The sequence below is a fragment of the Carassius gibelio genome, chromosome B18, assembly GCF_023724105.1.
Source record: "Carassius gibelio isolate Cgi1373 ecotype wild population from Czech Republic chromosome B18, carGib1.2-hapl.c, whole genome shotgun sequence".
Lineage (NCBI taxonomy): Eukaryota > Metazoa > Chordata > Actinopteri > Cypriniformes > Cyprinidae > Carassius > Carassius gibelio.
The window spans coordinates 16,511,343-16,526,129 of NC_068413.1; the positions used below are offsets into that span (position 1 = coordinate 16,511,343).

Here is a 14,787-nt window from a genome sequence, read left to right on the forward strand (position 1 = left end):
AAACGCTCCTTCCACTCTGTAAGGTGATATATTTGGATCTTGACCCATTGGCTTTTTTTAACTGCCAATAAGAAGTCTAAAGGAAATGTGAAAATATTTGATCTGAATTTAAAATCACAATCCTTCGAGCCGGAATTGAACCAGCGACCTAAGGATACCCAACAACTCATCTACAGTCCTTCGCTCTACCAGCTGAGCTATCGAAGCATGGAAAAATTGTAAGGCACGAAAAGTTTCCAAGAAAATCAGACATCCGTACCTCTTGAGGTTATTGGGAAAAGTAGGCTCCTTATTGGGGTGAATGCATCAACGGCCATGCAAAGGAAGCAATAACCTGCTTTTTAAGACCTTGTGACGCAACGGTAGTGCGTCTGACTCCAGATCAGAAGGTTGCGTGTTCAAATCACGTCGGGGTCAAGCCGTCTCTTCTTTACATTAAAATTATGAAGTCCAACGTCAAGTGTTTTCATCCAGCTTTGTTTTCATAATTATTGAAGCTTGTAAAAAAGAAGCCTCTAATATGAGAAACACTCCTTCCACTCTGTAAAGTGATATATTTGGATCTTGACCCATTGGCTTTTTTTAACTGCCAATACGAAGTCTAAAGGAAATGTGAAAATATTTGATCTGAATTTAAAATCACACTCCTTCGAGCCGGAATTGAACCAGCGACATAAGGATAGCCAACAACTCATCTACAGTCATCCACTCTACCAGCTGAGCTATCGAAGGATGGAAAAAGCGTAAGGCACGAAAAGTTTCCAAGAAAATCAGACATCCGTACCTCTCGAGGTTATTGGGAAAAATAGGCTCCTTTTTGTGGTGAATGCGTCAACGACCATGCAAAGGAAGCAATAACCTGTTTTTTAAGACCTCGTGGCGCAATGGTAGCGCTCCTGACCCCAGATCAGAAGGTTGCGTGTTCAAATCACGTCGGGGTCAAGCCATCTCTTCTTTACATTAAAAGTATGAAGTCCAACGTCAAGCGTTTTCATCCAGCTTCCTTTTCATAATTATTGAAGCTGTAAAAAAGAAGCCTCTAATATGACAAACACTACTTCCACTCTGTAAAGTGATATATTTGGATCTTGACCCATTGGCTTTTTTTAACTGCCAATACGAAGTCTAAAGGAAATGTGAAAATATTTGATCTGAATTTAAAATAACACTCCTTCGAGCCGGAATTGAACCAGCGACCTATGGATACCCAACAACTCATCTACAGTCCTTCGCTCTACCAGCTGAGCTATCGAAGGATGGAAAATTGTAAGGCACGAAAAGTTTCCAAGAAAATCAGACATCCGTACCTCTTGAGGTTATTGGGAAAAGTAGGCTCCTTATTGGGGTGAATGCATCAACGGCCATGCAAAGGAAGCAATAACCTGCTTTTTAAGTCCTTGTGACGCAACGGTAGCGCGTCTGACTCCAGATCAGAAGGTTGCGTGTTCAAATCACGTTGGGGTCAAGCCATCTCTTCTTTACATTAAAAGTATGAAGTCCAACGTCAAGTGTTTTCATCCAGCTTTGTTTTCATAATTATTGAAGCTTGTAAAAAAGAAGCCTCTAATATGACAAACACTCCTTCCACTCTGTAAAGTGATATATTTGGATCTTGACCCATTGGCTTTTTTAACTGCCAATACGAAGTCTAAAGGAAATGTGAAAATATTTGCTCTGAATTTAAAATCACACTCCTTGGAGCCGCAATCGAACCAGTGACCTAAGGATACCCAACAACTCATCTTCAGTCCTTCGCTCTACCAGCTGAGCTATCGAAGGATGTAACGCATGAGGCACCAGAAGGTGTCAAGAAATTCAGACATCCGTACCTCTCGAGGTTATTGGGAAAAATAGGCTCCTTTTTGTGGTGAATGCGTCAACGGCCATGCAAAGGAAGCAATAACCTGTTTTTTAAGACTTCGTGGCGCAATGGTAGCGCGTCTGACTCCAGATCAGAAGGTTGCGTGTTCAAATCACGTCGGGGTCAAGCCGTCTCTTCTTTACATTAAAAGTATGAAGTCAAGCGTTTTCATCCAGCTTCGTTTTCATAATTATTGAAGCTGTAAAAAAGAAGCCTCTAATATGACAAACACTACTTCCACTCTGTAAAGTTATATATTTGGATCTTGACCCATTGGCTTTTTTAACTGCCAATACGAGTCTAAAGGAAATGTGAAAATATTTGATCTGAATTTAAAATCACACTCCTTCGAGCCGGAATTGAACCAGCGACCTAAGGATACCCAACAACTCATCTACAGTCCTTCGCTCTACCAGCTGAGCTATCGAAGGATGGAAAAAGCGCAAGGCACGAAAAGTTTCCAAGAAAATCAGACATCCGTACCTCTTGAGGTTATTGGGAAAAGTAGGCTCCTTATTGGGGTGAATGCATCAACGGCCATGCAAAGGAAGCAATAACCTGCTTTTTAAGACCTTGTGACGCAACGGTAGTGCGTCTGACTCCAGATCAGAAGGTTGCGTGTTCAAATCACGTCGGGGTCAAGCCGTCTCTTCTTTACATTAAAATTATGAAGTCCAACGTCAAGTGTTTTCATCCAGCTTTGTTTTCATAATTATTGAAGCTTGTAAAAAAGAAGCCTCTAATATGACAAACACTCCTTCCACTCTGTAAAGTGATATATTTGGATCTTGACCCATTGGCTTTTTTTAACTGCCAATACGAAGTCTAAAGGAAATGTGAAAATATTTGATCTGAATTTAAAATCACACTCCTTGGAGCCGGAATTGAACCAGCGACCTAAGGATACCCAACAGCTCATCTACAGTCCTCCGCTCTACCAGCTGAGCTATCGAAGGATGGAAAAAGCGTAAGGCACGAAAAGTTTCCAAGAAAATCAGACATCCGTACCTCTCGAGGTTATTGAGAAAAATAGGCTCCTTTTTGTGGTGAATGCGTCAACGGCCATGCAAAGGAAGCAATAACCTGTTTTTTAAGACCTCGTGGCGCAACGGTAGCGCGTCTGACTCCAGATCAGAAGGTTGCGTGTTCAAATCACGTCGGGGTCAAGCCGTCTCTTCTTTACATTAAACGTATGAAGTCCAACGTCAAGTGTTTTCATAATTATTGAAGCGTGTAAAAAAGAAGCCTCTAATATGACAAACGCTCCTTCCACTCTGTAAGGTGATATATTTGGATCTTGACCCATTGGCTTTTTTTAACTGCCAATAAGAAGTCTAAAGGAAATGTGAAAATATTTGATCTGAATTTAAAATCACAATCCTTCGAGCCGGAATTGAACCAGCGACCTAAGGATACCCAACAACTCATCTACAGTCCTTCGCTCTACCAGCTGAGCTATCGAAGCATGGAAAAATTGTAAGGCACGAAAAGTTTCCAAGAAAATCAGACGTCCGTACCTCTTGAGGTTATTGGGAAAAGTAGGCTCCTTATTGGGGTGAATGCATCAACGGCCATGCAAAGGATGCAATAACCTGTTTTTTAAGACTTGTGGCGCAATGGTAGCATGTCTGACTCCAGATCAGAAGGTTGCGTGTTCAAATCACGTCGGGGTCAAGCCATCTCTTCTTTACATTAAAAGTATGAAGTCCAACGTCAAGCGTTTTCATCCAGCTTCGTTTTCATAATTGAGGGCTTGAGACGAAGAACCATATAAGTCCATATTTTAAATTTTTGAATAATACATTTTTTTTTAATTTGGACTGAATATTATATTACTTTTTTTTTTTTTTACTTGAAGATAGACAACAAAAGCTTCCCAATTCTAATGAGACTGGATTTTTTAGTATCAATCTTAAAAATAAAAAGTTAGAGTAATTTACATTTCTGGAATTTGGAAGAACAGTGTATGTCCAGTTAATGTGGAATAACAGTATAAGTCCAATTAATCATATCAATTTAAACCACTGGAGATTTGATTCCTTTATCTTAGTTTTAATACAGTAACAGAACCTTAAAGAAAATATTAAGCATTTCTTTCTTTCAATTTTTTTTATTTTTTGCCAACGTAAATCACAGAACAAAAACGCGGACAATACGGTACGAACAATGAACAATACATAGGCCTACTTATAGTACAGAAAATAAACGTCAGTACAAACAAACCGTACATACAATAAACAATAAATACAAACAATAAACAGTAATAATGGTAAACAATACATATTTACAATAGAGACATACATCATCTTCATTCCATGCTGGTTCTATATGCTAGTTTACCATATACGTCTTCCTTTTTTTGGTTCTAAATAAAATAAAATAAATACCTATATATTCCTATTATACAACATAAGATAAGGCATACAAGATAAGCTACAACTACTTTTATGATTAATTTCACACAACATACACAATATATCCCACCTTTCCCTGCACATGACCTACACATACCAGGCTACTCTTCACATTCTAATGTCCCATAAAATGCTTGGGCCTCCGCTGGCATGTAGGCTAGCATTTTCATAAGGTCACGGTGCTTCTCCTTCTTGATGGGCAAAGGGTCTTCGTAAGCACGAGCATACGTGGTGGAGAACAAGGGAGCTGGAGGTGGTTGATTCTTCCTCTGTTTGGTGATCAGCCAATGCTTCCATCCCTCGTAGAGGCTGTGGCTCCCTTTTGTGTGGACACACCATGGATCAGTAGCTGAAATCATGATTCAACAAGAAATTCAATAATGATTCTTCCTTCACACACATATCCCCAACACTGTTAATCTCAGAAAACCAGTTTAGTTTTAGTCTAGTTCTTTAGTTCTTTACCTGTCACTTTCAACCACAGCATGGATGTGATTAGGAAGCCAGGTGGATGCTTTAATGTTGCATCAGGGAGCTGCCTGAAGTCCGCACATTTCATCTCAATTACTTTAAATGGATGCAGCTGCCTGGCTCCACGGATCATCTCGGCGACATTGCTGGGGGTGTGGAGTGTGGACACCTTACGCCTCTTGTCCAGCGTGGCAAATGAACAGTCACAGGGAAGGAAGGAGTGACCAGACACCATGAACTTCTGCTCTATCTGACTGAAGTACCCTCTAGATACGAGTAGGGCCATGAGGTTTAGGACTCGCCAGTTGTTGTTCTGCCCACAGCATCGGTCACTATAGATGATGAGCTTCCGTTCCTTTGCCTGGACTAGGGGAGCGAAAGATGTTTCTGCCCACTTCAAAAGACAGCTTGCCACCTCGATGGAACCTCTGTGAGCGATGCCCTCATGCCAGAGGCACATTGTAGGAGGTTTGTCAGTGCCCATCTCCTGGATACAGAGGTTGTAGTTGGCCAGCTGCCGTTGATAGTACACGTTGGAGTGTGTCAGGTTTGGCGTGTACACTACCCCCTGCATGTCGATACAAATGACATGGCAGTCATCATTGGCTTTGGCCCACTCTGTGTCAGCCTGCAACTGGGTGTATGCTTTTTCGGCTTTCCGGTGGTGAAGCTCACTCTTGGCTGTGATCTTCAACCTTTCTCCATCTGTTGTAGTAGCTACTAATTTTGAGAACAGGGCGTCACATTTTGCACAAGTATCACTTCTTGGCTGCCCAAAACTGAGGTTTTGCTGCTTGAAGATGTCCCTATAGAGCCAGAACTTTGCAGTGGATGCTGGATTGCTTTCCTTGTACAGGCGGAACATGCGGAGCAGGTTTAAATCAGGGCTCAGGTACTCCCTCTCCACATCTCCCTTCATCCGTGAGTAGTGGTTCGGTTGGCGTGGGAAGCTCAGGATGTGCTCTCTTATCCCCTCTCTCACTGCAGGATGAATGCTATGAGGCCTAAAAAATAAACAACACAACTCATGAACAAGGGAAATATAATAAACTATGCTGGTCTGTTTTGCACAATTGCATTGTTTCTGTGACAATAAAATTTAATATAATTGTAAACTTTTCTCTAAACTATAGGATTTTGTTTTTCACAAACAATCATTAATGGGATTCTCAGGATTTAGCATTAAGCTTTGTATTAGTAGAAAACCAGTAGTATTTTCGAATTACCATGCTTTCCTCCCTCATATCCCCCTGAGATGAGAGATTTATGTATTTTTTGTCTGGAAAAAATCCTCATATGACGCAAAAATTGTCATTGTTTACATGCACACATTTTGTTTCAATCTAACTGAATTCATTCTGATTGGTGAATCTGAATGTAGTGTTTACATGAACGCTAAACATGTGATCGATTGATGTGTGCGTTTTAGCATTGCTAAGAAAATTCCTGCTCCTCCGTGAGAGATACGAGACCGGTGCGTCTCACAGGTGTCGCTCATCAGTAATCACGCCACCGGCCTTGCGCCGTTCTCCCGCGGCCCTCAGTCTCGTCCTGCTTGCCACAGTAAACACAATGAATGGCAACTGTAGAATGCAAAAGCCTAATCCCGGACATTTTGGCCGATCTCGAAATCCCGGGATCATACATTACATTTGCATAGCACTTTACCTCTGATATCGATCTCAAAGTGCAAAAATATGTTTCCTGACTGGGCAACAACAGTGAGCTGAATCCTAACCATTACAGTTTGTGCATGCTGGCGTTATAGGGTGGCAAGGCACCCGACGCCCTATAATGCCAGCGTCAAGTGCACCATTAGATCAGGGAATGTTGTAGGGCAACTGATGCTGACATTGGTGCAGCTTTAAAAACTAATAGGACGAGAGCATGAGGTCCTTCCAGGATTTTTTTTTTTACCTGTTCTTATGTTTTCCTCTGAAGTCCTCTAATGGAGACCTGACTACCTGCTCTGTTCCCTCAGACTGACTGCCTAACTTTTCTTGAATAACCTTTTCAAAGATAAGTAACTTTAAATAAATATGTTATGGACAATGTATCTAATTAAAATCATACATGTAATAAAAAGTTAACAAACGTAAAAAATTAGGCTGTTTAAAACTTGCCTGTAGGCGACTGTTGGTCAGTTGAAAGACTGACATAAATGTGAGCTTACAAACAGCAAGTCTTTGACCTCCTTGTTGCACATGGTACTTGAAGGTGTACTTATTCTTAGTATTCTCAGTGTTGGGCCCACGTGGTCGTCTGCGACTCACCTTGTGCTAGAAGTAAAAAGACATATTGGGATGATCAGTGATCAGGCACATGTGCAGTCTTAGTGAATTAAAGGCATACAGTAGTATTCAATTCACTGGTTATTTTATGGGCCTACATTGTAATGCATTGCATACTGTTGACATGATATGGTCATGAATTGCTTAAGTTAGCATACCTGCTCCAAACCAGAGAGAATGATAGCCTGCTGCCTCTCATAAGAGACAGCATAAAACTCTGTGAAGAGCTGGAGTTTTCTTTGGTCTGTTAGGCTTGAACACTGCCTGGGACTCCTTGCATGCCTTTCCCTTAACAGAAACAGTCACATTAGCGTTTTTGTTTTTTTGAGCTATAAAACACTAGAGCTATTAGCAGCTATTAAGGTTACTAGCTAGAATGTATAACAGCTTACACAATCAATGCATTTTTTTTATTATTACCTTTTTTTTTCATTTATTTTTATTATTTATTAAATAACAAGTAACAAACATAGCATAGCATACAATATTACAAAAACAAAGTGTTACATTAAATGGTAACAGGGATCCAAAAATTATATCAAAATATTTTAAACACGTCAATGACTTTTTAACCAATTTCAGTGAAGACATAAAGCAGTCAAATTCTACTCTAAACATCTTAAAGATTGGGGATGAATTTACATATGTTTGTTTATGTATATAAAATTCTGCCAGCAGTGCTTATAACAAAATCAATGAATGGTAAAAAAAAAAAAAAAAAGCCTAACATTACTGTAGACGCAGCTGGGCTGGTGTTACAGACGCACCTAAAGCGTTTCGATTCATTTCTCCGTGATTATGAGGAGTAGAGAGACATGTTTAAAACGTCCCCTGAATCCTAATTTTCTCAGCTTTCATACGACATGACTTGAAGCTTTAAAAAGAGTGAGCTATATGAATGAACTGTAGTAGACGATGACCCTCTGTCTGTAACCGCTAACTTTATGTAGATACTTTGTATACGGTTTTTCACTCACCTCTTTTGGTGGACTTTTTCCTCGTTTTTGCTCTCCTCTCCGGTTCACATATGGTTTCCCAGCATCCCTCAGAGACTTCCTTGCCCTGTCCTTCCATTCATTCATGTTCGCTCTCCATTTTTTGCCGACGTTTTGTCTATTAATGTCCGCAGCGGACATGAAAGCAACCGGCGTCTCCATTTTTCGTTACTGGACATAAACGGTTTTTCCGCGTGAGACTATTTTAAAATTTTAAATTCAGAGTTTTGGTCGCGCGAACACCCCCCAAAGTGATTCTGTATACAAAGTGGCACACATACATTGAAGTCACATGGTTATCTCAATTTTTGTTTTTTTGGACTTATACGGTTGTTCGTCGCATGAATACAATTATTGAAGCTGTAAAAAAGAAGCCTCTAATATGACAAACACTACTTCCACTCTGTAAAGTGATATATTTGGATCTTGACCCATTGGCTTTTTTTAACTGCCAATACGAAGTCTAAAGGAAATGTGAAAAATATTTGATCTGAATTTAAAATCACACTCCTTCGAGCCGGAATTGAACCAGCGACCTAAGGATACCCAACAACTCATCTACAGTCCTTCGCTCTACCAGCTGAGCTATCGAAGGATGGAAAAATTGTAAGGCACGAAAAGTTTCCAAGAAAATCAGACATCCGTACCTCTTGAGGTTATTGGGAAAAGTAGGCTCCTTATTGGGGTGAATGCATCAACGGCCATGCAAAGGAAGCAATAACCTGCTTTTTAAGACCTTGTGACGCAACGGTAGCGCGTCTGACTCCAGATCAGAAGGTTGCGTGTTCAAATCACGTTGGGGTCAAGCCATCTCTTCTTTACATTAAAAGTATGAAGTCCAACGTCAAGTGTTTTCATCCAGCTTTGTTTTCATAATTATTGAAGCTTGTAAAAAAGAAGCCTCTAATATGACAAACACTCCTTCCACTCGGTAAAGTGATATATTTGGATCTTGACCCATTGGCTTTTTTTAACTGCCAATACGAAGTCTAAAGGAAATGTGAAAATATTTGATCTGAATTTAAAATCACACTCCTTCGAGCCGGAATTGAACCAGCGACCTAAGGATACCCAACAACTCATCTACAGTCCTCCGCTCTACCAGCTGAGCTATCGAAGGATGTAAAAAGCGTAAGGCACGAAAAGTTTCCAAGAAAATCAGACATCCGTACCTCTCGAGGTTATTGAGAAAAATAGGCTCCATTTTTGTGGTGAATGCGTCAACGGCCATGCAAAGGAAGCAATAACCTGTTTTTTAAGACCTCGTGGCGCAACGGTAGCGCGTCTGACTCCAGATCAGAAGGTTGCGTGTTCAAATCACGTCGGGGTCAAGCCGTCTCTTCTTTACATTAAAAGTATGAAGTCCAACGTCAAGTGTTTTCATCCAGCTTTGCTATCGAAGGATGTAACGCAGAAGGTGTCAAGAAATTCAGACATCCGTACCTCTCGAGGTTATTGGGAAAAATAGGCTCCTTTTTGTGGTGAATGCGTCAACGGCCATGCAAAGGAAGCAATAACCTGTTTATTAAGACTTCGTGGCGCAATGGTAGCGCGTCTGACTCCAGATCAGAAGGTTGCGTGTTCAAATCACGTCGGGGTCAAGCCATCTCTTCTTTACATTAAAAGTATGAAGTCCAACGTCAAGTGTTTTCATCCAGCTTTGTTTTCATAATTATTGAAGCTTGTAAAAAAGAAGCCTCTAATATGACAAACACTCCTTCCACTCTGTAAAGTGATATATTTGGATCTTGACCCATTGGCTTTTTTTAACTGCCAATACGAAGTCTAAAGGAAATGTGAAAATATTTGATCTGAATTTAAAAGCACACTCCTTCGAGCCGGAATTGAACCAGCGACCTAAGGATACCCAACAACTTATCTACAGTCCTCCGCTCTACCAGCTGAGCTATCGAAGGATGGAAAAAGCGTAAGGCACGAAAAGTTTCCAAGAAAATCAGACATCCGTACCTCTCGAGGTTATTGAGAAAAATAGGCTCCATTTTTGTGGTGAATGCGTCAAAGGCCATGCAAATGAAGCAATAACCTGTTTTTTAAGATCTCGTGGCGCAACGGTAGCGCGTCTGACTCCAGATCAGAAGGTTGCGTGTTCAAATCACGTTGGGGTCAAGCCGTCTCTTCTTTACATTAAAAGTATGAAGTCCAACGTCAAGTGTTTTCATCCAGCTTTGTTTTCATAATTATTGAAGCTTGTAAAAAAGAAGCCTCTAATATGACAAACACTCCTTCCACTCTGTAAAGTGATATATTTGGATCTTGACCCATTGGCTTTTTTTAACTGCCAATACGAAGTCTAAAGGAAATGTGAAAATATTTGATCTGAATTTAAAATCACACTCCTTCGAGCCGGAATTGAACCAGCGACCTAAGGATACCCAACAACTCATCTACAGTCCTCCGCTCTACCAGCTGAGCTATCGAAGGATGTAACGCATAAGGCACCAGAAGGTGTCAAGAAATTCAGACATCCGTACCTCTCGAGGTTATTGAGAAAAATAGGCTCCATTTTTGTGGTGAATGCGTCAACGGCCATGCAAAGGAAGCAATAACCTGTTTTTTAAGACCTCGTAGTGCAATGGTAGCGCGTCTGACTCCAGATCAGAAGGTTGCGTGTTCAAATCACGTCGGGGTCAAGCCATCTCTTCTTTACATTAAAAGTATGAAGTCCAACGTCAAGCGTTTTCATCCAGCTTCGTTTTCATAATTATTGAAGCTGTAAAAAAGAAGCCTCTAATATGACAAACACTACTTCCACTCTGTAAAGTGATATATTTGGATCTTGACCCATTGGCTTTTTTTAACTGCCAATACGAAGTCTAAAGGAAATGTGAAAATATTTGATCTGAATTTAAAATCACACTCCTTCGAGCCGGAATTGAACCAGCGACCTAAGGATACCCAACAACTCATCTACAGTCCTTCGCTCTACCAGCTGAGCTATCGAAGGATGGAAAAATTGTAAGGCACGAAAAGTTTCCAAGAAAATCAGACATCCGTACCTCTTGAGGTTATTGGGAAAAGTAGGCTCCTTATTGGGGTGAATGCATCAACGGCCATGCAAAGGAAGCAATAACCTGCTTTTTAAGTCCTTGTGACGCAACGGTAGCGCGTCTGCCTCCAGATCAGAAGGTTGCGTGTTCAAATCACGTTGGGGTCAAGCCATCTCTTCTTTACATTAAAAGTATGAAGTCCAACGTCAAGTGTTTTCATCCAGCTTTGTTTTCATAATTATTGAAGCTTGTAAAAAAGAAGCCTCTAATATGACAAACACTCCTTCCACTCTGTAAAGTGATATATTTGGATCTTGACCCATTGGCTTTTTTTAACTGCCAATACGAAGTCTAAAGGAAATGTGAAAATATTTGATCTGAATTTAAAATCACACTCCTTCGAGCCAGAATTGAACCAGCGACCTAAGGATACCCAACAACTCATCTACAGTCTTCCGCTCTACCAGCTGAGCTATCGAAAGATGGAAAAATCGTAAGGCACGAAAAGTTTCCAAGAAAATCAGACATCCGTACCTCTCGAGGTTATTGAGAAAAATAGGCTCCTTTTTGTGGTGAATGCGTCAACGGCCATGCAAAGGAAGCAATAACCTGTTTTTTAAGACATCGTGGCGCAACGGTAGCGCGTCTGACTCCAGATCAGAAGGTTGTGTGTTCAAATCACGTCGGGGTCAAGGCGTCTCTTCTTTACATTAAACGTATGAAGTCCAACGTCAAGTGTTTTCATAATTATTGAAGCGTGTAAAAAAGAAGCCTTTAATATGACAAACGCTCCTTCCACTCTGTAAGGTGATATATTTGGATCTTGACCCATTGGCTTTTTTTAACTGCCAATAAGAAGTCTAAAGGAAATGTGAAAATATTTGATCTGAATTTAAAATCACACTCCTTCGAGCCGGAATTGAACCAGCGACCTAAGGATACCCAACAACTCATCTACAGTCCTTCGCTCTACCAGCTGAGCGATCGAAGGATGGAAAAATTGTAAGGCACGAAAAGTTTCCAAGAAAATCAGACGTCCATACCTCTTGAGGTTATTGGGAAAAGTAGGCTCCTTATTGTGGTGAATGCATCAACGGCCATGCAAAGGAAGCAATAACCTGTTTTTTAAGACCTCGTGGCGCAATGGTAGCGCGTCTGACTCCAGATCAGAAGGTTGCGTGTTCAAATAACGTCGGGGTCAAGCCACCTCTTCTTTACATTAAAAGTATGAAGTCCAACGTCAAGCGTTTTCATCCAGCTTCGTTTTCATAATTATTGAAGCTGTAAAAAAGAAGCCTCTAATATGACAAACACTACTTCCACTCTGTAAAGTGATATATTTGGATCTTGACCCATTGGCTTTTTTTAACTGCCAATACGAAGTCTAAAGGAAATGTGAAAATATTTGATCTGAATTTAAAATCACACTCCTTCGAGCCGGAATTGAACCAGCGACCTAAGGATACCCAACAACTCATCTACAGTCCTTCGCTCTACCAGCTGAGCTATCGAAGGATGGAAAAATTGTAAGGCACGAAAAGTTTCCAAGAAAATCAGACATCCGTACCTCTTGAGGTTATTGGGAAAAGTAGGCTCCTTATTGGGGTGAATGCATCAACGGCCATGCAAAGGAAGCAATAACCTGCTTTTTAAGACCTTGTGACGCAACGGTAGCGCGTCTGACTCCAGATCAGAAGGTTGCGTGTTCAAATCACGTTGGGGTCAAGCCATCTCTTCTTTACATTAAAAGTATGAAGTCCAACGTCAAGTGTTTTCATCCAGCTTTGTTTTCATAATTATTGAAGCTTGTAAAAAAGAAGCCTCTAATATGACAAACACTACTTCCACTCTGTAAAGTGATATATTTGGATCTTGACCCATTGGCTTTTATTAACTGCCAATACGAAGTCTAAAGGAAATGTGAAAATATTTGATCTGAATTTAAAATCACACTCCTTCGAGCCGGAATTGAACCAGCGACCTAAGGATACCCAACAACTCATCTACAGTCCTCCGCTCTACCAGTTGAGCTATCGAAGGATGGAAAAAGCGTGAGGCACGAAAAGTTTCCAAGAAAATCAGACATCCGTACCTCTCGAGGTTATTGAGAAAAATAGGCTCCATTTTTGTGGTGAATGCGTCAACGGCCATGCAAAGGAAGCAATAACCTGTTTTTTAAGACCTCGTGGCGCAACGGTAGCGCGTCTGACTCCAGATCAGAAGGTTGCGTGTTCAAATCACGTCGGGGTCAAGCCGTCTCTTCTTTACATTAAACGTATGAAGTCCAACGTCAAGTGTTTTCATAATTATTGAAGCGTGTAAAAAAGAAGCCTCTAATATGACAAACTCTCCTTCCACTCTGTAAGGTGATATATTTGGATCTTGACCCATTGGCTTTTTTAACTGCCAATACGAGGTCTAAAGGAAATGTGAAAATATTTGCTCTGAATTTAAATCAGAATCAGAATCAGAATCAGAATGAGCTTTATTGCCAGGTATGTTTACACATACGAGGAATTTGTTTTCGTGACAGAAGCTCCGCAGTACAACAGAATGACAGCGACAGAACATAAAACACATAATAAAAGAATAAAAAATACAAATATGTAGACAGTGAATGACAATATACAAATGACAATTGTAGGCAGGTATATTACAAAGTGAAGTTATGTATGTACATATATATTGTGTGCAAAATTTAAGTGTATACTAAGTATGTGTGTTAGATAAATAAAGTGTGTGTGTATATAAATATAAAGTGTAGTGTGTTCGCCATTATTGTCAGCTGTTCATAAGATGGATTGCCTGAGGGAAGAAACTGGTCCTGTGTCTGGTCGTTCTAGTGCTCAGTGCTCTGTAGCGTCGACCAGATGGCAACAGTTCAAAGAGGGAGTGTGCTGGATGTGAGGGGTCCAGAGTGATTTTGACAGCCCTTTTTCTCACTCTGGATAAGTACAGTTCTTGAATAGATGGGAGAGTTGAACCGATGATTCGCTCAGCAGTCCGGACTACCCTCTGTAGTCTTCTGAGGTCAGATTTAGAAGCTGAGCTGAACCAGACAGTTACTGAAGTGCAGAGGATGGATTCAATGATGGTGGAGTAGAACTGTTTCAGCAGCTCCTGTGGCAGGTTTAACTTCCTCAGCTGGCGGAGAAAGTACAACCTCTGCTGGGCCTTTTTTACAATGGAGTCAATGTGAATGTCCCACTTCAGGTCCTGAGAGATGGTGGTACCCAGGAACCTGAATGACTCCACTGCAGTCACAGGGCTGTTCATGATGGTGAGTGGGGGGAGTGCAGGGGGGTTTCTCCTGAAGTCCACGATCATCTCCACTGTTTTGAGGGTGTTAAGCTCCAGGTTGTTGAGACTGCACCAGACAGCCAGCTCTTTTACCTCCTGTCTGTAAGCAGACTCGTCACCGTCCTGAATGAGGCCGATGAGTGTGGTGTCATCTGCAAACTTCAGGAGCTTGACAGAGGGGTCCTTAGATGTGCAATCGTTGGTGTACAGGGAGAAGAGCAGTGGGGAGAGAACGCAGCCCTGGGGAGCTCCGGTGCTGATTGTACGGGTGCTGGATGTGTATTTTCCCAGCCTCACTAGCTGCTGCCTGTCTGTCAGGAAGCTGTTGATCGACTGACAGACGGAGGTGGGCACGGAGAGCTGATTTAGTTTGGGCAGGAGGAGGTTTGGGATGATCGTGTTGAAGGCCGAGCTGAAGTCCACAAACAGGATCCTCACATAAGTCCC

At 41.2% G+C, this 14,787-nt stretch overlaps 1 protein-coding gene and 20 non-coding genes across 21 annotated transcripts; 12 read left to right on the forward strand and 9 right to left on the reverse strand.

Moving 5' to 3' along the window:
* The first annotated feature begins 870 nt into the window (after positions 1–870).
* On the forward strand, positions 871–942 carry trnaw-cca (transfer RNA tryptophan (anticodon CCA)). The gene has a single exon. It is a non-coding gene; the product is annotated as a tRNA-Trp (tRNA).
* A 973-nt stretch (positions 943–1,915) lies between these two features.
* trnaw-cca (transfer RNA tryptophan (anticodon CCA)) lies at positions 1,916–1,987 on the forward strand. Its single transcript has one exon. It is a non-coding gene; the product is annotated as a tRNA-Trp (tRNA).
* Positions 1,988–2,205: 218 nt separating this feature from the next.
* On the reverse strand, positions 2,206–2,292 carry trnay-gua (transfer RNA tyrosine (anticodon GUA)). The gene is given in 2 exon segments: positions 2,206–2,241; positions 2,256–2,292. It is a non-coding gene; the product is annotated as a tRNA-Tyr (tRNA).
* A 663-nt stretch (positions 2,293–2,955) lies between these two features.
* trnaw-cca (transfer RNA tryptophan (anticodon CCA)) lies at positions 2,956–3,027 on the forward strand. The gene has a single exon. It is a non-coding gene; the product is annotated as a tRNA-Trp (tRNA).
* Positions 3,028–4,376: 1,349 nt separating this feature from the next.
* On the reverse strand, positions 4,377–7,308 carry LOC127977101 (uncharacterized). Its single transcript, XM_052581781.1, has 4 exons — positions 7,196–7,308; positions 6,870–7,025; positions 4,741–5,750; positions 4,377–4,624 (listed from the first exon to the last, which is right to left on the reverse strand). The coding sequence occupies exons 3-4, from the start codon at positions 5,663–5,665 to the stop codon at positions 4,377–4,379; spliced, it is 1,173 nt and encodes a 390-aa protein (XP_052437741.1). The 5' UTR covers positions 5,666–5,750; positions 6,870–7,025; positions 7,196–7,308.
* Positions 7,309–8,540: 1,232 nt separating this feature from the next.
* On the reverse strand, positions 8,541–8,627 carry trnay-gua (transfer RNA tyrosine (anticodon GUA)). The gene is given in 2 exon segments: positions 8,541–8,576; positions 8,591–8,627. It is a non-coding gene; the product is annotated as a tRNA-Tyr (tRNA).
* A 138-nt stretch (positions 8,628–8,765) lies between these two features.
* On the forward strand, positions 8,766–8,837 carry trnaw-cca (transfer RNA tryptophan (anticodon CCA)). Its single transcript has one exon. It is a non-coding gene; the product is annotated as a tRNA-Trp (tRNA).
* Positions 8,838–9,065: 228 nt separating this feature from the next.
* trnay-gua (transfer RNA tyrosine (anticodon GUA)) lies at positions 9,066–9,152 on the reverse strand. The gene is given in 2 exon segments: positions 9,066–9,101; positions 9,116–9,152. It is a non-coding gene; the product is annotated as a tRNA-Tyr (tRNA).
* Positions 9,153–9,291: 139 nt separating this feature from the next.
* On the forward strand, positions 9,292–9,363 carry trnaw-cca (transfer RNA tryptophan (anticodon CCA)). The gene has a single exon. It is a non-coding gene; the product is annotated as a tRNA-Trp (tRNA).
* Positions 9,364–9,561: 198 nt separating this feature from the next.
* trnaw-cca (transfer RNA tryptophan (anticodon CCA)) lies at positions 9,562–9,633 on the forward strand. The gene has a single exon. It is a non-coding gene; the product is annotated as a tRNA-Trp (tRNA).
* Positions 9,634–9,861: 228 nt separating this feature from the next.
* Positions 9,862–9,948, reverse strand: trnay-gua (transfer RNA tyrosine (anticodon GUA)). The gene is given in 2 exon segments: positions 9,862–9,897; positions 9,912–9,948. It is a non-coding gene; the product is annotated as a tRNA-Tyr (tRNA).
* Positions 9,949–10,087: 139 nt separating this feature from the next.
* On the forward strand, positions 10,088–10,159 carry trnaw-cca (transfer RNA tryptophan (anticodon CCA)). The gene has a single exon. It is a non-coding gene; the product is annotated as a tRNA-Trp (tRNA).
* Positions 10,160–10,387: 228 nt separating this feature from the next.
* trnay-gua (transfer RNA tyrosine (anticodon GUA)) lies at positions 10,388–10,474 on the reverse strand. The gene is given in 2 exon segments: positions 10,388–10,423; positions 10,438–10,474. It is a non-coding gene; the product is annotated as a tRNA-Tyr (tRNA).
* A 137-nt stretch (positions 10,475–10,611) lies between these two features.
* On the forward strand, positions 10,612–10,683 carry trnaw-cca (transfer RNA tryptophan (anticodon CCA)). The gene has a single exon. It is a non-coding gene; the product is annotated as a tRNA-Trp (tRNA).
* A 227-nt stretch (positions 10,684–10,910) lies between these two features.
* On the reverse strand, positions 10,911–10,997 carry trnay-gua (transfer RNA tyrosine (anticodon GUA)). Its single transcript is given in 2 exon segments — positions 10,911–10,946; positions 10,961–10,997. It is a non-coding gene; the product is annotated as a tRNA-Tyr (tRNA).
* Positions 10,998–11,660: 663 nt separating this feature from the next.
* trnaw-cca (transfer RNA tryptophan (anticodon CCA)) lies at positions 11,661–11,732 on the forward strand. The gene has a single exon. It is a non-coding gene; the product is annotated as a tRNA-Trp (tRNA).
* Positions 11,733–12,169: 437 nt separating this feature from the next.
* Positions 12,170–12,241, forward strand: trnaw-cca (transfer RNA tryptophan (anticodon CCA)). The gene has a single exon. It is a non-coding gene; the product is annotated as a tRNA-Trp (tRNA).
* Positions 12,242–12,468: 227 nt separating this feature from the next.
* trnay-gua (transfer RNA tyrosine (anticodon GUA)) lies at positions 12,469–12,555 on the reverse strand. The gene is given in 2 exon segments: positions 12,469–12,504; positions 12,519–12,555. It is a non-coding gene; the product is annotated as a tRNA-Tyr (tRNA).
* Positions 12,556–12,693: 138 nt separating this feature from the next.
* trnaw-cca (transfer RNA tryptophan (anticodon CCA)) lies at positions 12,694–12,765 on the forward strand. Its single transcript has one exon. It is a non-coding gene; the product is annotated as a tRNA-Trp (tRNA).
* A 228-nt stretch (positions 12,766–12,993) lies between these two features.
* trnay-gua (transfer RNA tyrosine (anticodon GUA)) lies at positions 12,994–13,080 on the reverse strand. Its single transcript is given in 2 exon segments — positions 12,994–13,029; positions 13,044–13,080. It is a non-coding gene; the product is annotated as a tRNA-Tyr (tRNA).
* Positions 13,081–13,219: 139 nt separating this feature from the next.
* On the forward strand, positions 13,220–13,291 carry trnaw-cca (transfer RNA tryptophan (anticodon CCA)). The gene has a single exon. It is a non-coding gene; the product is annotated as a tRNA-Trp (tRNA).
* The last annotated feature ends 1,496 nt before the right edge of the window (positions 13,292–14,787 follow it).